The following is a 23,515-nucleotide window of genomic DNA, read 5'->3' as shown; positions in this document are numbered from 1 at the left end:
TAATGTTGCCAATTAATAATGATGCTCTTCAGAGTCGCCAGGAATCAAATGATACCACCACAAGGCTTTACGGGATATCGATCAAAGGACCACACAACCAGTTAGTCAGTTCAAGTTCAAAGATGGTTTATTTACACACAAGGATTTCTTCGACATGCAACACAAAACACAACAAGTTAAACTACACCTAACAACTACAATAACCTATACTTAACTTCAGGGCAACCGGCTCTATGCAGATGGACAAGACCTTTGTGTGGCAGGGTGGAAGAAGTGTCTCTGTTTCTGCTGAGCTCATCCATTTGGTAGCGATCGTTGGTCTTGAACTTGCCTGTCTGGTCGTTATGCTGCACTTGGGTTGGCATAGGCCGGATCCAAGAGAGACCGAGCACATGGCTGTGTCTCTTCTTATCCCTCTGGGATTTCGCGCTTTTTGGGGCGGTCCTTCGCTTGGAACCAATAATTCGACAGGCTTAGGTCACTGCCTTCGATTTTGGCCAATAAAGGGGCTGGTGCCTTGATGGCTGGACGTGTCCTTAGTGGTCATTGACCTTGGCCGTTTGGGCTCCCTGAGCAAAGGGAATGGCGCCGCTTAGTCTGTATCTGTATCGGTTACCCGAGTACAGTTCTTTGTTCTGGGGAAATGGGCCATTAGAATGCAAACAAGCGAGGGTTTCGATCGCGTCTAGCTATCTGGGTTGCAAATACACACACAAGCTCTGAGTCTGTCTGAGTCCTGGGTTGGCCATAATTCCCATGGTTCTTTGCAGGTGGCCACCTGAAGTGGGAGGGCAAACAGGCAGAGGTCATGGTACATATTGGTAAAAACGACATAGGCAGGAAGGGGGATGAGGTCCTGCTGCAGGAGTTCAGGGAGCTGGCAGAAAGTTATAAGACAAGACGTCAAAGGCTCTAATCTTGGAATTACTCCATGTGCCACATGCCAGTGAGGCTAGAAATAGGGAGATACAGCAGCTAAACACGTGGCTAAACAGCTGGTGTTGGAGGGTGCGTTTCAGTTATCTGGACGACTGGGAGCTCTTCCGGGGCAGGTGTGACCTGTATAAGAAGGACGGGTTGCATCTAACAGTAGAGGCATATCCTGGCCATGAAGCTTTACTAGTATCACACGGGAAGGTTTAAACTAGTATGGCAGTGGGGTGGGCACCGGAGCAATAGGTCAGAAGGTGAAAAGATTGAAGAAGAAATAGGAAATAGGACCACTATGGCTCTGAGGAAGAGCAGACAGGGAGATGTTGCTGAAAACAGCGGAACTGGACGTGGCTTGGACGGGGCAGAGTTTGTAAGGAGCATCCAGGAGGGCTTCTTAAAACAATATGTAGATAGTCCAACTAGGGAAGGGGCTGTACTGGACCTGGTATTGGGGAATGAGCCCGGCCAGGTGGTAGAAGTTTCAGTAGGGGAGCATTTCGGGAACAGTGACCACAATTCAGTAAGTTTGAAAGTGCTCGTGGACAAGGATGAGAGTGGTCCTCGGGTGAATGTGCTAAATTGGGGGAAGGCTAATTATAACAATATTAGGTGGGAACTGAAGAACATAGATTTGGGGCGGATGTTTGAGGGTAAATCAACACCTAACATGTGAGAGACTTTCAAATGTCAGTTGAAAGGAATTCAGGACCGGCATGTTCCTGTGAGGAAGAAGGATAAATATGGCAAATTTTGCAATCCTTGGATAACGAGGGATATTGTAGGCCTTGTCAAAAAGAAAAAGGAGGCATTTGACAGGGCTAGAAGGCTGGGAGAAGACAAAGTCTGTGTGGAATATAAGGAAAGTAGGAAGGAACTTAAGCAAGGAGTGAGGAGAGCTAAAAGGGGTCATGCAAAGTCATTGGCAAATAGGGTTAAGGAAAATCCCAAGGCTTTTTAAACCTTGCCCCTCGCACCTTAAACCTATGCCCCCTAGTAATTGACCCCTCTACCCTGGGGAAAAACCTCTGACTATCCACTCTGTCTATGCCCCTCATAATTGTGTAGACCTCTATCAGGTCGCCCCTCAACCTTCTTTGTTCTGGTGAGAACAAACCAAGTTTATTCAACCACTCCTCATAGCTAATGCCCTCCATACCAGACAACAGCCTGGTAAATCTCTTCTGCACCCTCTCTAAAGCCTCCACATCCTTCTGGTAGTGCGGCGACCAGAATTGAACACTATACTCCAAGTGAGGCCTAACGAAGGTTCTATACAGCTGCAACATGACTTGCCAATTTTTATACTCAATGCCCCGGCCAATGAAGGCAAGCATGCCGCATTCCTTCTTGACTATCTTCTCCACCTGTGTTGCCCCTTTCAGGGACCTGTGGACCTGTACACCTAGATCTCTCTGACTGTCAATACTCTTGAGGGTTCTACCATTCACTGTATATTCCCTCCCTGTACTGGAGCTTCCAAAATGCATCACCTCACATTTGTCCGAATTGAACTCCATCTGTCAAGACGCCAAAACAGATCCTTGCGGTACACCACTAGTAACTGAACTCCAAGGTGACATTTGCCATCAACCACCACCCTCTGTCTTCTTTCATCTAGCCAATTACTGATCCAAACCGCTAAATCACCTTCAATCCCATACTTCCTTATTTTCTGCAATAGCCTACCGTGGGGAACCTTATCAAACGCCTTACTGAAATCCATATACACCACATCAACCGCTTTACCCTGATCCACCTGTTTGGTCACCTTCTCAAAAAACTCAATAAGGTTTGTGAGGCATGACCTACCCTTCACAAAACCGTGTTGACTATCGCTAATCAACTTGTTCTTTTCAAGATGATTATAAATCCTATCTCTTATAACCTTTTCCAACATTTTACCCACAACCAAAGTAAGGCTCACAGGTCTATAATTACCAGGATTGTCTCTACTCCCCTTCTTGAACAAGGGGACAACATTTGCTATCCTCCAGTCTTCCGGCACTATTTCTGTTGACAAATACGACATAAAGATCAAGGACAAAGGCTCTGCAATCTCCTCCTTGGCTTCTCAGAGAATCCTAGGATAAATCCCATCTGGCCCAGGGGACTTATCTATTTTTACACTTTCCAAAATTGCTAACATATTTATGCCTCTCCAGTTTAGATACAACTCGTCCTTCTAATACATGTCACACCTGCCCCGGAAGAACTCCCAGTGGTCCAGATAACGGAAACCCTCCCTCCTACACCAGCTGTTTAGCCACGTGTTTAGCTGCTCTATCTTCCTTTTTCTAGCCTCACTGGCACGTGGCACAGGGAGTAATCCCGAGATTACAACCCTAGAGGTCCTGTCTTTTAACTTTCTGCCTAGCTCCCTGAACTCCTGCTGCAGGACCTCAAGCCCCTTCCTGCCTATGTCGTTAGTACCAATATGTACCACGACCTCTGCCTGTTTGCTCTCCCCCTTCAGGATGCCCGCTACCCGTTCGGAGACGTCCTGGACCCTGGCACCAGGGAGGCAACATTCCATCCTGGAGTCTCTTTCACGTCCACAGAAGCACCTATCTGTGACCCTGACTATAGAGTCCCCTATGACTATTTCACTTCTGCACTTTGACCCTCCCTGCTGAACATCAGAGCCAGCCGTGGTGCCACTGCTCTGGCTACTGCTGTTTTCCCCTGATAGGCTATCCCCCCGACAGTATCCAAAGGGGTATACCTGGTCATCACACTACCAGAAGGATGTGGAGGCTTTAGAGAGGGCGCAGAAGAGATTTACCAGGATGTTGCCTGGTATGGAGGGCATTAGCTATGAGGAGCGGTTGAATAAACTCGGTTTGTTCTCACTGGAACGACGGAGGTTGAGGGGCGACCTGATAGAAGTCTACAAAGTTATGAGGGGCATAGACAGAGTGGATAGTCAGAGGCTTTTCCCCAGGGTAGAGGGGTCAATTACTAGGGGGCATTGGTTTAAGATGCGAGGGGCAAGGTTTAGAGATGTACGAGGCACGTTTTTTTTACACAGAGGGTAGTGGGAGCCTGGAACTCGCTGCCGGAGGAGGTGGTGGAAGCAGGGACTATAGTGACGTTTAAGGGGCATCTGGACAAATACATGAATAGGATGGGATTAGAGGGATATGAACCCAGGAAGTTTTGAAAATTTTAGCATGGTCGGCACGGGCTTGGAGGGCCGAAGGGCCTGTTCCTGTGCTGTACTTTTCTTTGTTCGAGAGGGGGACAACCACAGGGGATTCCTGCACTGACTGCCTACCCCTTCTGGGGGTCACCCATTTCTCTGCCTGCACCTTGGGTATGACCACATTTATATAACTGCTATCTATGATCCTTTCCGCCACCTGCATGCTCCTAAGTGCATCCAACTGCTGTTCCAGCTGAACCATGCGGTCTGTGAGGAGCTCCAGTTGGGTGGACTTTCTGCAGATGAAGCCATCCGGGACCCTGGAAGCCTCCCGGACCTGCCACATCTCACAGTCAGAGCACTGCACTCCTCTAATTAGACATTGCGTCAATTAATTAGTAAATTAAATTAAAAATTTATATTCTAAATGTGAAAGCTAAATACAGTACTCTCCGATCTTTGGGTCAGATACCCCTCTAAATTATAATTAAGTAATTAAGTTTAATTCGTTTAAAAATGCTTAATTTTTAAATTTAGTGATGATTTCCAACCAGCCAATCAGTTGACAGCTTTACTGTGATGTCACTTCAGTCCCCCCCCCCCCCCCCACACAATTTGAAAAAGTAATAAGAATAAAAATAAATAAAAATCACTTACCTTCCCATGGTCTCAGATGCTCACTGATTCTCTCCCTGCAGATTAAAAGTTAAAGGCCAGAAGAAAGAGAGAGAACAAAACAGTAGGGAAAAAGTACCTTCACCCACTCTGCACCGAATTACCTCACTGCACCAAATTACCAAGTTCCAATTCCCACTCTGGATGTGTCTCACTCCGGCTGTGTATCCTTGACCTGCGCAAAGCTCAGGTTGAGCCCTTATCCATCCCTGCTGTGCCGGTTACCCTTGGTCAAGGACAGGTTCTTCACTACTCTGTCCTATATTTTTGGAGCATTTGCCTAACATTTTTATTCACACATCATACATTCAGAATTTCTAACATTTCACTGTTCCGCACAATTGAATATCTAACTAACACTATCTAAGCTACTCTCATGCTGCTGGCAAATACCAAAAAGAACTTATGTACAATGCAAGATTTCAAAACAGCAGCATCACATTCCTACTTAATCCATCAAAGTTAGAGGGGTATACGGTCTTTATTTTTATCACAGTGTTTGTTGAGTTGGATGAATTCCAAAGAAGGGGCTCGGAATGTATATATCGGGGAGTGGGAGGCTCTATCTCGCCATTTGCAGAGTCTGAGTGTCTGGATGACCCTGCAGATTATTGCAATTACCAGAAGGGCCTCTACTGTGTATGAAAGGGGGTTCCATTTGGCAATGATTTCACACCAAGTGGGGGTTTCAGTGTCTATCTCTGCGTGCTGTCCGGACTAGGGGATGTCATGTTGTGTGGTGGTGTTCGGGGCTGGTGTGGTGTTTGGTACAGAGGCTTGTAACACGCATAGTTGTATGAGTCCAGCGATGATCACAATGTGGGTCATGTCCTCTCCATCTTGTCTTCTGTCTTCTGTTTTCCGTGTATTCCTGGGGGTGCAAGCATAATATCTGTTATTATGTTCGGTTAACGTCTCGTTTATTTGTCTTATTCTCCTTAACTTCAATTACGCATTAGAATCGTCACCATGTGTGACTCCCTCATTTTATTTTGTGAAATAACATTTTGAGAGACAAGACGTTGCCAAAAATATTTCTTTGTCAGTGCAGACATTCTCGCAGTTGGTGGTCGATGCGGGGAGTGGATGGACAATTTCTCTGTCTAGTCTTTCCTTTACTGCAACCAGTGATGGCTGAGGCTCATCTTAACTAGCCGAATTTTAGGGCGGCCGGTTTTATAGAGTTTCTTCGTCCCAGGGACCAGAGGTAGTTCGCGTGTAGCAGCATATGTGGCAACCAAGTGTGTCAAACGTGTAAATAGCATATGGGGAGTGACCAGAGGGTCGCGGAAGGTAAAGGGATGAGTGTACTGACTGTGGCAAAGGGTATTCTTTAAACCACAATGAAAGAGCAGAGAAGGGAAAACTAAGACCTGCCAAAGACAGTGTAAAGAACCATTCCAGAGTACTCAAAAGTAATGGGAACATGAGGTGGGTGTGGGCTGCGGCAGGACAAGAATGGGTGGAATCCCCGGGTAGGGCGGTGATCAGTGCCGTTGCTCCACTACCCGAGCTTAACTGACCATTTGCATTTGGGGTCCTCAGGCAGGGCGGGGATTAGTGCCGTTATTCACTACCTGGGTGACCTAAACGAGCAGAAAGAATTTGTAACACATGTGAGATCCAACAATTGTTCCTTTAACGGCCATTGGTCAGTAAATGGCGTCAGAAGAGTAACTATATCAAGAAATTGGGTGTCAGGCCGACATTAATTAAAATCATGTAACAAGAAGAAAGAAAGAATCAAAATAAAAGGCGGGCAGGCTCCATCAGAAGGTAGGACACCATAATTTTTATGCGGCGTCTTTTTCTCATCATCTGGACACCTCAGGTTCCTGTTTCAAAAAGTGTTGTAAAAGTATTACCATAACCAGAGTCAGAATCTGAATCCCGGTTGCCAGACTCGTGTCTGCCGTTTTTGTGCCGTGGCTGCGTGGGCCGTCGTGGAATCCGAATCGTCATGTCTAACCAGTTTATAACAGTTGTCGCAGTGCCAAATAGGGGTTCATTTGTCATGAGGCGTGGGGCAGTGGCAGTGAAGGGCGAGTTACTGTTGTCGGGCGGTGGCTCTGGCTGTGGCTGTGGAAGGGGTATAGGGGGCCAAACAAGTCTTGTTCGTGACTGGGGCCGGGGAGGTTGTACCACTGTCAATGATCATGGTCAATTCGGGGAGGCTGGCGCTGTCGACGGAGTCAATCTCAAGGTGAAGGTCGTACCTGTCGGCGGAGACAAGGTCGGGTCTGTACGTGTGGACATGCTGTCAGGGCTGGGGGAGGGGTGGACTAGGTTGTCGATGGGTGGGGCGGGATCATCTGCTATTGCTAGGGAGATGTGGTGGGAGTGGCTACATTGGGTTCCATGGACTTTGAGCTGGTTGATGTGGAACCAACCAGTTTTACCATTGGGGTACATTTTCTTGTACACAGAGGGGCTTACTTTGCCTGAAATGGAGTAGGGTCCTGAGAATTTGGGGGAGAGGAAAGAACTGGGATTGTAAAGGGAAACCATTACTTGCTGACCGACTGTATACTCTACGGGGTGGATGGTTTTGTCAAAGCAGGCTTTCCTCTGCTTCCTTCTAGCGCCTAGTCGGACAGCTGCAGCGAACTGTGCTGATTTAATATTGTCTGTGACTTGCTGGGCCGCTTTTTCATGGGTGAGGGCGGTGACTGTGGGGCTTGATAAATCGAGACCCAATAAATATTCAATTCCTTTCATGGGCCATCCAGTCATGAGAGTGTGGGGGGTGAAACCTGTGGAACTGGATTCTGTGTTCCTAATATCCATAAGGGCGAATGGGAGGACTGAGTCCCATGTGGTATTATTCTGTTGCACCATCTTTCTAATGGTAGCTTTTCAAGTGCGGTTCATTCTCTCGACAATGCCCCTGGATTGTGGTGATACGCAATGTGAAATTTTGTTTGATTCCAAAAATCGTTCGGACATTTTGCATGGCTGCCGGTGAAATGGGAACCTTGGTCTGACTCAATGCTGCGGGGGAGTCCCCAGTGTGTAAATATCTGTTGGGTCAAAATCTTAGCTGTGGCCTTTGCAGTGTTTGTCCGTGAGGGAAATGCTTCTACCTAGTTTGTAAAGGTGTCGATTACCACTAATACGTATTTGAAACCATTTCTGCAAGGGGGAGGGGGCCAATGTAGTCGAATTGCAAATTTGTCCAAGGGCCATTAACAGGTCGGGTGTGTCTCAATTGTCCTTTCTTGGAGTACCTTTCAGCATTGTTCTGTGCACAGATTAAACAATCCTCAACATAATGCGTGACATCGGATTTTAAATCGGGCCACCAGCACAAAGGTCTCAAATGGGCAATAGTATTGTCATAGAGTCATAGAAGTCATAGAATTTACAGTGCAGAAGGAGACCATTCGGCCCATCGAGTCTGCACCGGCTCTTTGAAAGAGCACCCTATCCAAGCTCACACCTCCACCCTATCCCCATAACCCAGTAACCCGACCCAACACTAAGGGCAATTTTGGACACTAAGGGCAATTTAGCATGGCCAATCCACCTAACCTGCACATCCTTGGATTGTGGGAGGAAACCGGAACACACGGGGAGAACATGCAGACTCTGCACAGACAGTGAACTAAGTCAGGAATCAAACCTGGGACCCTGGAGCTGTGAAGCAATTGTACTAACCACCATGCTACCGTGCTGCCAAATCTCTATCTCCTGATGCCCGTGTCTGTCATGAAACTGGTAAATTATCTGGTTTCTGTCCTGGGTGGGGACCACATAAATTCCATTTTTCAAAACTATACCATCCGGTACCGTCAGTGAGACCTTGCATTTGTCATGGGGGTGCTGGGAAGTTACCGTCTAAAACTTGTTTGAGAGTGTCGTCTGCCTTTTGGGTAGATCCTCGATATTGGTCTGAAAAACCTGGACTGCATGTATCGGTTCACTTTCGGGGGGGGGGGTTGCCATGGCGTGATCCTGACGTGGCTAAGGTGTCCGCCTTTACATTACCATGTGGGGAAGAACGATGATGGCTTATCATTTAATAATACCGTATGTGCGGTCTTTAGCTGTCCTAAGAATGCGTTTCAACAATGGGGATGAGAGTAGGGGTTTACCATCAGTGGATACGAATCCTCGAGATTCCCACAGGGGCAGGAATTCTGTCAAGCTATTGCACGCATATAAACTGTCTGAATATATGTCTGCGGGGGTTGGAAAGGAATCGGGGTGCTGCACTACATATGTTATGGCTGCTAGTTCGGCTGCTTGTGATCCGAGGTGGCCGGGCAATTTTAAAGATATTTCTTCTACTGCATGCCCCTTCTACATTAATTCCACAACTAGTTATTCTCTTTCCATTTTCTATCGTGGAGGAACCGTCTACATAAATCTTTAAAGCGTTGTCTATGGTGTGTGGATTCTGCGTTTTACTGCCTGCTCGTGTGAGCAGTGACTTCAGAATAAAGGGTCCTGTGTGGTGTTGGGCTGCTATGATCTGGCACTCATGTGGGGTCCCTGCATACTGAAGGTTATCTGCTAGAAATGTGTGGGTCTTTGTATGTTTGACTGTAATGTCCCTTCCTTGTAACAACAGTGTCCAGCGAGCTGCTCTGATCTAGCTGACTGAACCGTCCTTTAACCTACCATCTAACAATAGCTGCGTTGGGGTGTGCTCGGTTAAAATTGCTACTGGGTTAAGGCCTGTGATGTATGCAAAATACTGTACTGCCCAAAAGACTGCAAGCAAGTGCCGTTCACAGGCTAAAAATCCTTGCTCCGCAGGATACAAAACTCGTGAGGCACAGGCTACGGCTCCTAAACGGTCATGTCTTTCCTGTAGGAGTACTGCTGATAGGGTTCGGTCGATGGTTGCTACTTCTATAGTGTAGGGAGAGTGTGGGTCTGGTACCTGCAAAGCGGGGGCTGTGCCTAGGGCATGTTTTAATTCATCGATGGTGTCTGTGTGCTGAGGAAGCCATACCCATGGGGCACACTTTTTAAGGAGTTCTGAGAGTGGGGCTGCTTTTGTGGCAAAACAATCTATATAGTTCCTACACTATCCAATTAATCCTAAGAATGACCGGAGTGCAGTGACATTGTGGGGCAGGGGCAATTCAACTATTGACTCAATTCGCTTCTGTTCGATCTCTCTCTTCCCGTGGGTGATAATGGTGCCTAAATAAAGGACCTTTTCTTTTAAGATCTGGGCTTTTTTTGGGTTGACCTTGCATCCAATGGATTGCAAAAGACCTAGTAAATCCGAAACAAACTTTACATGCTCTTCCTTTGTGACCGTCTGTTGGAGTAAGTCGTCCACATACTGTATAAGGCATTCGGGGCGGGAAAATTTGGAAAGTCCGTTGGCCAATTGTTGGTGGGAAATGGAGCGGGAGTTGTGGAAACCTTGCAGGAGGCATGTCCACGTAAACTGCTGCACTTGAAATGTGAACGCGAACTTATATTGACAGGTCTTGTCTCGCGCGATGGACCAAAAGCCATTGCTGATGTCCAGCACATTGAAGTACTTTGCCTGTACTCCCTGCTTGAGTATAGTCTTGGGACTTGTGGCAACGGTGAGGGCTGCTAAAGGGGTGACCTTGTTAAGTTCTCGGTAGTTGATTGTCTGCGCCAAGAACCATTGGGTTTTTTCATGGGCCAAATTGGGGCATTATTTGTTGACGCTACCTGCCGAATTACTCCTTGATCTAATAAGCTATTGATGACTTTTGAAATCTCACTCTCGCCTTGTTGTGGGAAACCGTATTGCTTCTGTGGCTTTGGATTGGGACCTGAAATTGTGACCATTCCTGGGATCTTCGCACAATCGTATTTGTGTTGGGCGAAGAAAGCTTTATGTTTCCTGAGGACCTCTCTAATTGTCTGGTCTGTACTAATTGTTTGCGGATCAAACCAATAGTCTCCTACTGAGCAAATCCTATGTTCATAGTCCCCTTCTGTGAGCGTAGCGGGGGCTCTCGCTGTTTTGGCCATTTTCCATACACATCTATTCACGGGATCAAAGGAAAGGTTGTGGGAGCTTGTAAAATCAATTCCTGGAATGTGCTCGCTGTTTGGGGCAAGTCGACTAAAACAACGGGGTGTCTGGTGCTTCTCGTTCCTATCTGAATATCTGAATGTCTATGTCTATGTGATATATCCCTGCTGTACGTGTCCGGTAAATCCACTAAGGGCAATGGTGTCTGTGATGGGCCACTTGGTACGCTGGAACATTATGGAGGAGTTTAAAGAGGTGCGAGACTCTCATGTGTCCCAAATAAATTCTACTGGATGCCCCCGGACTGTGCCTGTGGCTACTGGTCTGCCTGATTGAGGAGTCCGAACATTGTCAATCTGTGGTGTTGATTGCTGAATTATCTGAACGGGCGCTAACACTATGTATGGGCCTAACATTGTTCCTAGGTGCGGGGCCTGGTTGTTGGTGGTGTTGCTGGTTTGGGGAGTTTTCGCGGGCGTAATGTCCCATGTGTCCACAATTATAGCAACGTTGTTGTGCCTGTGCTCTGGGGTGCTGTCCTTCATGTCTGCCATCATTTATCCATGCTGGGTCCTGGCTAGTCCTAACTGGGTGCATATTTGCTTCTATCTGTTCCTGATCTGCCTTCCTGTGTAGGGATTGTTCCCAAGCTCTGGAGAGTCGCTTTAAAACCCAAACTTCATTGTGTGTGGAGTCTGCGGGGTCTTAATTCACGCAAGCCTTTTAACTTGCTTCTGTGGAGTGGGAGACTAAAGTGCGGCACCATTTAGTTGTGTCGTCGTTATCTAAGTGTGTGCGGTTCAAATCCCCAAATACTGCTGTAAAATTGATCCAAAGGCGACCTGAAAATGCAGTTGGATGCTCTCTCTTTTGTCTACAACAGTTCAAACCTTCTACGAGGTCTCCCTTGTTGTACCCGATCGCATCTAAAATGGCCGTTTTCATCTCCTGTAGGGTTCCTCCTCCTACATTCTGGGGTTTTGGTAAAGCTGAGCTAACGGTCTGGTCAAGGCTCATTCCTATAAGTTTAACTTCCTCCCTTTCGTCTAGACCGTACATAACCATTTGCTGGTGTACTCTCTCAAAGAAATTATGTGGGTCTGCAGTGGGTTTGAATGGATTCATGGGGGTGTGTGCTGCCTGTGCGGTCGGTGGTGCGGGTGAACATAGAACATAGAACACTACAGCACAGAACAGGCCCTTCAGCCCTCGATGTTGTGCCAGGATTTGTCCGAAACCAAGATCAAGCTATCCCACTGCCTGTCATTCTGGTGTGCTCTATGTGCCTATCCAATAACCGCTTGAAAGTTCCTAAAGTGTCCAACTCCACTATCACAGCAGGCAGTCCATTCCACACCCTAACCACTCTCTGAGTAAAGAACCTACCTCGGACATCCCTCCTATATCTCCCACCCTGAATCTTATAGTTATGCCCCCTTGTAACAGCTACATTCACCCGAGGAAATAGTCTCTGAAAGTCCATTCTATCTAACCCCCTCATCATCTTATAAACCTCTATTAAGTCACCTGTCATCCTCCTCCACTCCAAAGAGAAAAGCCCTAGCTCCCTCAACCTTTCCTCATAACTCCTACCCTCCAAACCAGGCAGCATCCTGGTAAATCTCCTTTGCACCCTTTCCAATGCTTCCACAACCTTCCTATAGTGAGGTGACCAGAACTGCACACAAAAGTCCAAATGTGGTCTCACCAGGGTCCTGTACAGTTGCAGCATAACCCACGGCTCTTAAACTCAAGCCCCCTGTTAATAAACGCTAACACACTATAGGACTTCTTCATGGCTCTATCCACTTGAGTGGCAACCTTCAGGTGCTTTCCTTTTCGGGGAATGGGGGGCTCTATGGTGATTTTCTGTGTCTTCCACATATCTGTGGGCCGTTTCATTTAGTTCTTGCCAATTTGGGGCACCTTGCTCATCTAAATTTTGCCCAAAGGTATCTCTAAATCCGTTTTGCACTGACAGCAGTGACTGTAACTTCTCTATTTGTTGTTTACATTTTGTGTGGTCTACTGTGCTCTGTCTTTGTTCTGTAGTGGAGCTATGGAGCGTTCGTAAAGTTGCCTTTAAATCCGTGCATTGTCTTGTTAACTGTGCTACCTGCTATTCTGTCTCTTCTCATACTAAGACTGTGCGCTGTGTATCTTGGTCGGCTTTATCATACTGTGTCTGAAAGCTGCTAAGGTGAACTAAACAAGATTGGTGTGCCCGTTTGATATCAGCCATCACTTTATCTTTAGCTGCCAACTGATCCCAGAGTTGCTCAATAATCTTTTCACTTTCACTATTGTTTCCCTCATTTTTCTCTTCAGACTCAACTAGATGGCTGCGGAGCGTCCTTACGACCTCCTCTGTGCCTCACAACTGTGCCAAACAAGACACTATTGCCATCAGCTTTCGCACTTTCGCTGCATTTTTCTAATGCACCTCGGTTAGGTTGTCCCACTAAGTTTGTCCTATGCTTCTTGGGCCTGACTCTTCATTTGAACAAAAATCGGACCAAAGGGGCCATCCTTTCCCCTTTAAATACTTGCTCAACTCTTCTTCCCATATGGGGCATTGCTCTGCTCTGTTGGTCGTTGCGACCTCGGGTTCCTGTGGGTTCATTAAATGTTCCATCGCTTTTGTGGCCATTGCTTCTAATATCTCTTGCTTCTACTTTTACTCTCTCATTTGCTACTGTTAATCTCTGTTTCCTATCGTTAATTTGGGACAGGGGGATAAGGCGGCGATTTGAACTGTGGGTATGGCCGAAGCTATTTTCCAGTTCACAATTCCCTCGATAGTTTTGACACAATCTAACGAGTTTACCTTATATCTCGGTTAGTACGCATGCAGGTTAGTACACACTTCCGAAATTCGGTTATTTGGTCGATATGGGGCTTGCACTTGTGGTTCTTTCTCTTTCACGCAATTGGATTCAAAGTTTGTGGGTTCTCTCGGAGTGACAAAATCACTTCTAATTCGAGTACCGTCAGATGCCACCAATAATGTTGCCAATCAGCACCAATAAGGTTGCCAATTAATAATGATGCTCTTCAGAGTCACCAGATATCAAATGATACCACCACAAGGCTTTACCAGATATCGATCAAATGACCACACAACCAGTTAGTCAGTTCAAGTTCAAAGATGGTTTATTTACACACAAGGATTACTTCGACTTGCAACACAAAACACTACAAGTTAAACTACACCTAACAACTACAATAACCTATACTTAACTTCAGGGCGACTGGCTCTATGCAGATGGACAAGACCTTTGTGGCTGGGTGGAAGAAGTGGTTCTATTTCTGCTGGGCTCATCCGTCCGGTAGCGATCGTTGGTCTTGAACTTGTCTGTCTGGTCATTATGCAGCACTTGGGTTGGCATAGGCCGGATCCGAGAGAGACCGAGCACATGGCTGTGTCTCTTTGAGGCGATCCTTAACTTGGGCCCAATAATTCGACAGGCTTCGATCACTGCCTTCGATTTTGGCCAATAAAGGGGCTGGTGCCTTGATGGCTGGATGTGTCCTTAGTGGTCATTGACCTTGGCTGTTTGGGCTCCCTGAGCAAAGGGAATGGCGCCGCTTAGTCTGTATCTGTATCAGTTACCCGAGTGCAGTTCATTTGTTCTGGGGAAATGGGCCATTAGAATTCAAACAAGCAGGGGTTTCGATCACGTCTAGCTATCTGAGTTGCAAATACAAACACAAGCTCTGAGTCTGCCTGAGTCCTGGGTTGGCCATAATTCCCACGGTCCTTTGCAGTGGCCATCTGAGATGGCTACAGTGTGAGGATATTCACTTTGGTAGTAAGCATTGAAAACAGATTTTTTTTAGGAAGGCACCCCGTTTAAATTTTGATTCTCAAAGGATGTATGGAGAGTTAATATTCAGAACAGCAAACAGTTGGGAAGGCAAATGACATGTTGGTCTTTAAAGAGATGGCTAGGGAAATTACAAATGCACTAGTGATAATTTACCAAAATTCACAAGACTCTGGGGTGGTCCCGGCAGATTGGAAATGAGCAAATGTGACACCACTGTTTAAAAAAGGAGGTAGGTAGAAAGTGGGTAATTATAGGCCAGTGAGCTTAACTTCGGTAGTAAGGAAGGTGCTGGAATCTATCATCAAAGAAGAAATAGCGAGGCATCTGGATGGAAATTGTCCCATTGGGCAGACGCAGCATGGGTTCCTAAAGGGCAGGTCGTGCCTAACTAATTTAGTGGAATTTTTTGAGGACATTACCAGAGCGGTAGATAATGGCGAGCCAATAGATGTGGTATATCTGGATTTCCAGAAAGCCTTTGACAAGGTGCCACACGAAAGGTTGCTGCAAAAGGTTCAGTTACCCGAGTGCAGTTCGTTTGTTCTGGGGAAATGGGCCATTACTGCATGAGGTTCACAAGGAGGAGGTGTTAGCAATTTTGGAAAGTGTAAAAATAGATAAGTCCCCTGGGCCAGATGGGATTCATCCTAGGATTCTCTGAGAAGCCAGGGAGGAGATTGCAGAGCCTTTGTCCTTGATCTTTATGTCGTCTTTGTCGACAGGAATAGTGCCGGAAGACTGGAGGATAGCAAATGTTGTCCCCTTGTTCAAGAAGGGGAGTAGAGACAACCCTGGTAATTATAGACCTGTGAGCCTTACTTCGGTTGTGGGTAAAATGTTGGAAAAGGTTATAAGAGGTAGGGTTTATAATCATCTTGAAAAGAACAAGTTGATTAGCGATACTCAACACAGTTTTGTGAAGCGTAGGTCATGCCTCACAAACCTTATTGAGTTTTTTGAGAAGGTGACCAAACAGGTGGATGAGGGTAAAGCGGTTGATGTGGTCTATATGGATTTCAGTAAGGCGTTTGATAAGGTTCCCCACGGTAGGCTATTGCAGAAAATACGGAAATATGGGATTGAAGGTGATTTAGCGGTTTGGATCAGTAATTGGCTAGCTGAAAGAAGACAGAGGGTGGTGGTTGATGGCAAATGTTCATCCTGGAGTTCAGTTACTAGTGGTGTACCGCAAGGATCTGTTTTGGGGCCACTGCTGTTTGTCATTTTTATAAATGACCTGGAAGAGGGTGTAGAAGGATGGGTTAGTAAATTTGCAGATGACACGAAGGTCGGTGGAGTTGTGGAAAGTGCTGAAGGATGTTGCAGGTTACAGAGGGACATAGATAAGCTGCAGAGCTGGTCTGAGAGGTGGCAGATGGAGTTTAATGCGGAAAAGTGTGAGGTGGTTCACTTTGGAAGGAGTAACAGGAATGCAGAGTACTGGGCTAATGGCAAGATTCTTGGTAGTGTAGATGAACAGAGAGATCTCGGCATCCAGGTACATAAATCCCTGAAAGTTGCCACCCAGGTTAATAGGGCTGTTAAGAAGGCAAATGGTGTGCTAGCCTTTATCAGTAGGGGGATTGAGTTTCGGAGCCACAAGGTCATGCTGCAGCTGTACAAAACTCTGGTGCGGCCGCACCTGGAGTACTGCGTGCAGTTCTGGTCACCACATTATAGGAAGGATGTGGAAGCTTTGGAAAGGGTTCAGAGGAGATTTACTAGGATGTTGCCTGGTATGGAGGGAAGGTCTTACGAGGAAAGGCTCAGGGACTTGAGGTTGTTTTCGTTAGAGAGGAGAAGGCTGAGAGGTGACTTAATAGAGACATATAAGATAGTCAGAGGGTTAGATAGGGTGGACAGTGAGAGTCTTTTTCCTCGGATGGTGATGACCAACACGAGGGGGACATAGCTTTAAATTGAGGAGTGGTAGATATAGGACAGATGTCAGAGGCAGTTTCTTTACTCAGAGAGTAGTAGGGGTGTGGAACGCCCTGCCTGCAACAGTAGTAGACTCGCCAACTTTAAGGGCATTTAAGTGGTCACTGGATAGACATATGGATGAAAATGGAATAGTGTAGCTCAGATAGGCTACAGATGGTTTCACGGGTCGGCGCAACATCGAGGGCCGAAGGGCCGGTACTGCGCTGTAATGTTCTATGTTCTAATAAGATAAAGATGCATAGCATTAAGGGTAAAGTAGTAGCATGGATAGAGGATTGGTTAATTAATAGAAAGCAAAGAGTGGGGATTAATGGGTCTTTCTCTGGTTGGCAATCAGTAGCTAGTGGTGTCCCTCAGGGATCAGTGTTGGGCCCACAATTGTTCACAATTTACATAGATGATTTGGAGTTGGGGACCAAGGGCAATGTGTCCACGTTTGCAGACTACACGAAGATGAGTAGTAAAGCAAAAAGTACAGAGGATACCGGAAGTCTGCAAAGGGATTTAGATAGGTTAAGTGAATGGGCTCAGGTCTAGCAGATGGAATACAATGTTGACACATGTGAGGTTATCCATTTTGGTAGGAATAACAGCAAAGTGGATTATTAAAACATGCTGCTGTGCAGAGAGACCTGGGTGTGCTCGTGGATGCGTTGCAAAAAGTTGGTTTACAGGTGTAACAGGTGATTAAGAAAGCAAATGAAATTTTGTCCTTCATTGCTAGTGGGATGGAGTTTAAGACTAGGGAGGTTATGCTGCAATTGTATAAGGTGTTAGTGAGGCCACACCTGGAGTATTGTGTTCTGTTTTGATCTCGTTACTTGAGAAAGGACATACTGGCACTGGAGGGTGTGCAGAGGAGATTCACTAGGTTAATCCCAGAGTTGAAGGGGTTGGATTACGTGGAGAGGTTGAGTAGACTAGAGCTTTGACAAAGAGTCATCGGACTCGAAACGTTAGCTCTTTTCTCTCCCTACAGATGCTGCCAGACCTGCTGAGATTTTCCAGCATTGTCCCTTTCGTTTCAGATTCCAGCATCCGCAGTAATTTGCTTTTAGAACATAGAACAGTACAGCACAGAACAGGCCCTTCGGCCCTCGATGTTGTGCCGAGCAATGATCACCCTACTTAAACCCACGTAACCCGTATACCCGTAACCCAACAATCCCCCCATTAACCTTACACTACGGGCAATTTAGCATGGCCAATCCACCTAACCCGCACATCTTTGGACTGTGGGAGGAAACCGGAGCACCCGGAGGAAACCCACGCACACACGGGGAGGACGTGCAGACTCCACACAGACAGTGACCCAGCCGGGAATCGAACCTGGGACCCTGGAGCTGTGAAGCATTGATGCTAACCACCATGCTACCGTGAGGCCCCAGAGCAGACTGGGATTGTACTTGTTGGAATTTAGAAGGATGAGGGGGGATCTTATACAAAACATATAAAATTATGAAGGGAATAGATAGGATAGATGCGGGCAGGTAGTTTCCACTGGCGGGTGAAAGCAGAACTAGGGGGCATAGCCTCAAAATAAGGGGAAGTAGATTTAGGACTGAGTTTAGGGGGAACTTCTTCACCCAAAGGGTTGTGAATCTATGGAATTCCTTGCCCAGTGAATCAGTTGAGGCTCCTTCATTAAATATTTTTAGGATAAGGATAGACAGTTTTTTGAAGAATAAAGGGATTAAGGTGTTCGGGCCGGAAAGTGGAGCTGAGTCTACAAAAGATCAGCCATGATCTCATTGAATGGCGGAGCAGGCTCGAGGGGCCATATGGCCTACTCCTGCTCTTAGTTCTTATGTTATGTTCTTATGTTCTTAAGGGGATTGGAGTACAGGAATAAACCCAGGTTTTATAACTGAGCTGATAATTTTTGATGGTTCACTTTGACTTTGGGGTTGTTTCCTCTCTATCCGACATCTGTAGTGCATTCCTCGAATAGTCTTGCTGTAATCGTAAGGGGCTTTAGCGAGACGACAACTGCAACAATATGTGTAATTTTGGTCTCCATGTTTGTGGAAGGATTTACTTACATTGGCAGAGGCACAGCGAAGGTGTGGATTGGTCCCTGGGATGAGGGGGGTTTATCCTATGATGAGAGGCTGAGTAAATTGGGTCAATATTCTCTGCGGTTTAGAAGAATGAGAGGCGACCGTGTTGAAACGTACAAGCTTCTGAATTTTGAAGGGGCTTCACAGGGCTGGTTCAGAGGTCATTTCCCCTGTCTGGGCAATCTAAAACATGGGAGCACAGTCTCAGGATCAGGGGCTAATCATTTAGGGAAGAAATTTTGTTACTCAAAATGTTGTGAATGTCTGGAATTCTCTAGTACAGAAGGTTGTGACTGCTCTATTGCTGAATGTACTTCAGAATGATACCAGGGCTTAATGGGAATCATTATGAGAATAAGATACATAAACTATTCTCTTGATTGTGGAAGATGAAGTGGTGCTTAAAATGCTGAAAGGGTAGTGTAGTTACAGAGAAAGTGTTTTCTCTGACAGAGGAATCTCAGACAATGCTGCTTAGCCTTAAATATGGTTAGACTAATCAGGTGTGGAATCAGAAGGCGCTTCTCTATACAAAGTGTAGTGGAAAGCTGGAGGTCTTCCCTCAAAAATGCTGCTGATGTTGTCTGTCAATTAGAACATAGAACATAGAACAGTACAGCACAGAACAGGCCCTTCGGCCCTCAATGTTGTGCCGAGCCATGAATACCCTACTCAAACCCACGTATTCACCCTATACCCGTAACCCAACAACCCCCCCCTTAACCTTACCTTTTTTAGGACACTACGGGCAATTTAGCATGGCCAATCCACCTAAGCCGCACATCTTTGGACTGTGGGAGGAAACCGGAGCACCCGGAGGAAACCCACGCACACAGGGGGAGGACGTGCAGACTCCACACAGACAGTGACCCAGCCGGGAATCAAACCTGGGACCCTGGAGCTGTGAAGCATTTATGCTAACCACCATGCTACCCTGCTGCCCCGTAATTGTAATTGGAACTTTCAAAACTTGAGATGGATAGATTTTTGTTGGGTAAGGATATCAAGCACTTTGGTTTAAAAGTGGATAAATGGAGTTGAGATAAAGATCAGTCATAACATCATAGAATGGTTACAACAGAAGAGGAGGCTATTTGGGCCATCATGTCTGTGCAGAGAATGGAGGAAAAGACTCGAGAGGCCTCCCCTTAGAATTTCATAGAATCCCTACAGTGCAGAAGGAGGCCATTTGCCCCATCGAGTCTGCAGCAACCCTTCGAAAAAGTATTCCACCCATGTCCACTCACCCATCCACCCAGCCCTATCCCCGTAACCCTGTAACCTAACCCACACATCCCTGGATACTAAGGGGCAATTTATCATGGCCAATCCACCTAATCCGTACACCTTTGGGAAGAAACCGGAACCCCCGAGGAAACCCACGTAGACACTGCGAGAAAGTACAAACTCCATTCACAGTCACCCAAGGCCGGAATTGAACCCGGGCCCCTAGTGCTTTGAGGCAGCAGTGCTAACCACTGCACCTCCATGCCACCCCTTGTTTGTATCTAATGCATCTGCCAGCCAAAACATGGGTAGGGGCGTTTGCCAGAACATGTGGACTATCAGCTCGCCCAGGATAAGTGGGGTAGGAAGGAAAATTGTAATAAAAGAAGCCAACGGTAACTTACTATTAGGTTGCACATGATCATAAATATAGAGATTTCCTTCAGGAATTTCCTTTTCCAATTGAGTTTGCTGGGTGTTTGAAGCGATATTTGGGAGTTTTTCCTCAAGTCCAGTTTGGATGAACAGTTCATCACTCTATTGGCATCACTCAGCTCATCTTGTCCATCAGTATTTGTGTTTAAGGTTGCTTCTGTGGGTTCATGGACACCAGGAACTATCTCTAAGGGAAACGTCTCATGCTGAGGGTCAGTGGCGAGTATCTTCTCACTCATCTCTCCAGAGCTCAAACCAAGCTCCTCTGCAGTGAGTTGTCGATGCAAACCCTCAATAATGAAGAGGTTCTGCATCACATGTTCGATGATCATGAACACAGAATAAGTGAGATTGAGAACATCCATGGACCGCCTGTGGTGGGTGGACACAACGGCCACAATGGAGAAATACGAGATGCAAAATTCTCCGAGTGAAGCTATCTGCAGCAGAACCACATCCAGACTACGTGTTGGGTTCTCCTTGCTGTCAACATTTCTCTCCTCCCACCTGTGGACAGCTGTACCAGCCAGAGAGCAAAGTGACATGACAGAGAGCAAGACGATGTGGAATGCATAAAACTTCTCAAAGATCTTTGGCTGTGAAGGATCAGTTGAAACCTCTATCTGATACATGATGAACATACACATTCCAAATATTATCGGCACTGTCCCCAGCAGTGGTCCCAAAACAAGGCCATAACCTCTGAACTTGTAATTTGCATGAGTTGCGTGATGGTCAATGATCCGTCCAACATTTGTCCACATGATGTATAGCATGGTTGAGGAGATGAGGTAGTACTCGATGTTAAAAGGGTACATGATAACAACGGACTTGCGAAAAATGGTGCACAGCTTGCTCTGACAGCTCAAGGCTGTAGTATTCATGTAATCTATGAAGACAAATTATATTTCATAAGTTAAATAACAGGAAATATTTCCACTATTTTCATTGTATCCATCCTCTGTTGTGATACATTAAATTACGTTGAATTTACGACACAGAAATGTCAACTGATCTGTGCTGTTATTTATATTCCACACAAGCCTCTTCCCACTTCATCTCAGCAATCCGCCATCTCACCTATCAACTTCACGCCATCTCATCATGTTGCCATATAGCCATCTCACCATAATGCCACTTCACAATATCGCCATCCCATCTTATCACAATCACACCATATGGACATCTCACCTTTTCTCCAAATAGCCGTCTCACCAAACTGCTATCGCAACAACTGCCATTTCGCCATACGCCCATCTCATCATACGGCCATCTCACCATATTGCCATCTCACCATATTGCCATCTCACCATATTGCCATCTCACCATATAACCATCGACCATATAACCATCTCATCATATCGGCATTTCACCATATAACCATCTCATCACCATATAACCATCTCACCATATCGCCATCTCACCATATCGCCATATCACCATATCGCCATCTCACCATATCGCCATCTAACCTTATTGCCATCTCACCATATCGCCATCTCACCATATCGCCATCTCACCATATCGCCATCTCACCATATAGCCATCTCACCATATCGCCATCTCACCATATCGCCATCTCACCATATCGCCATCTCACCATATCGCCATCTCACCATATCGCCATCTCACCATATCGCCATCTCACCTTATTGCCATCTCACCATATCGCCATCTCACCATATCGCCATCTCACCATATAGCCATCTCACCATATCGCCATCTCATCATATCGCCATCTCACCATATCGCCATATCACCATATCGCCATCTCACCATATCGCCATCTAACCTTATTGCCATCTCACCATATCGCCATCTCACCATATCGCCATCTCACCATATCGCCATCTCACCATATAGCCATCTCACCATATCGCCATCTCACCATATCGCCATCTCACCATATCGCCATCTCACCATATCGCCATCTCACCATATCGCCATCTCACCATATCGCCATCTCACCTTATTGCCATCTCACCATATCGCCATCTCACCATATCGCCATCTCACCATATAGCCATCTCACCATATCACCATCTCACCATATTGTCATCTCACCATATAACCATCTCATCATATTGTCATCTCACCACATTACCATCTTGCCATCTCACTATTTCAGCAACCAACTATATTGTCATAATTGCCATTTCACCACATAACCATGTTGCCATCTCACCACATTGCCATCTCACCATATCGCCATCTCACCCTATCACCACCTCACCATATCACCATCTCACCACTTCACCATATTTCCACCTTACCATATCTCACCACATCGCCACCTCATGACATGGCCATCTCACTATACCACCATCTCACCATAACGCCATCTCCCCATACCACCCTCTCACCATACCGCCATCTCATGATACCACCATTTAACCATATCGCCATCTCACCATACTGCCATCTCACCATACCGCCATCTCTCCATAATCACCATCTCACCATAATCGTCATCTCACCATATAACCATGTTGCCATCTCACCATACCACCCTCTCACCATACCGCCATCTCATGATACCACCATTTAACCATATCGCCATCTCACCATACTGCCATCTCACCATACAGCCATCTCTCCATTTCACCATCTCACCATAATCGTCATCTCACCATATAACCATGTTGCCATCTCACCATACCACTAACTATCTCACCATATAACCATCTTAGCATATCACCATCTCACCAGAAAACCATCTCACCACAACGCCATCTCACCCATATTACCATCTCATGATCTCACCATATAACCATCTTGTCAACTCATTATATCACCTACTCATTGTATTACCATGATCGCCATTTCATCATATAACCATGTTGCCTTCTCACCATATCATCATCTCACCATATCGCCATCTTACCCTATCACTTCACCCTATTGCCATCTCACCATTTCTCCATACCATATTACCATCTCACCATACAACCATCTCACAATCTGACCATATCGCCATCTCACCATATTACATTCTCACAATTTCACGATATAACCATCTTGCCAGGGCAGCATGGTGACACAGTGGTTAGCACTAATGCCTCACGGCGCCGAGGACTCAGGTTCAATCCCAGCTCTGGGTCACTGTCCCTGTGGAGTTTACACATTCTCCCTGTGTCTGCATGGGTCACAACCCAAAAGGTTGTGAAGGATAGGTAGATTGTCCCTTAATTGGAAAAAAAATTATTGGGTACTCTAAATTAATTTTTTTTTAATTTAAAATTTTAACCATCTTGCCACCTCACTAAATCAGTATAATCGCCATTTCACCACATAA

General features: G+C 46.1%; 1 protein-coding gene across 1 annotated transcript in view; it reads right to left on the bottom strand.

Moving 5' to 3' along the window:
• The window catches only part of LOC119953678 (proton channel OTOP3-like), a 91,493-nt gene that overhangs the window by 1,617 nt on the left and 66,361 nt on the right, over window positions 1-23,515 (bottom strand). Inside the window, exon 6 of the mRNA XM_038778201.1 lies at window positions 20,190-21,109. Coding sequence (XP_038634129.1) covers window positions 20,190-21,109 — 920 coding nt within the window. The remainder of the gene's footprint in view (window positions 1-20,189; window positions 21,110-23,515) is intronic.

This window comes from Scyliorhinus canicula, chromosome 18 (genome assembly GCF_902713615.1).
Source record: "Scyliorhinus canicula chromosome 18, sScyCan1.1, whole genome shotgun sequence".
NCBI lineage: Eukaryota > Metazoa > Chordata > Chondrichthyes > Carcharhiniformes > Scyliorhinidae > Scyliorhinus > Scyliorhinus canicula.
The sequence above is the reverse complement of the archived record's forward strand: the minus strand, read 5'-3'. Positions and strand labels throughout refer to the sequence as shown.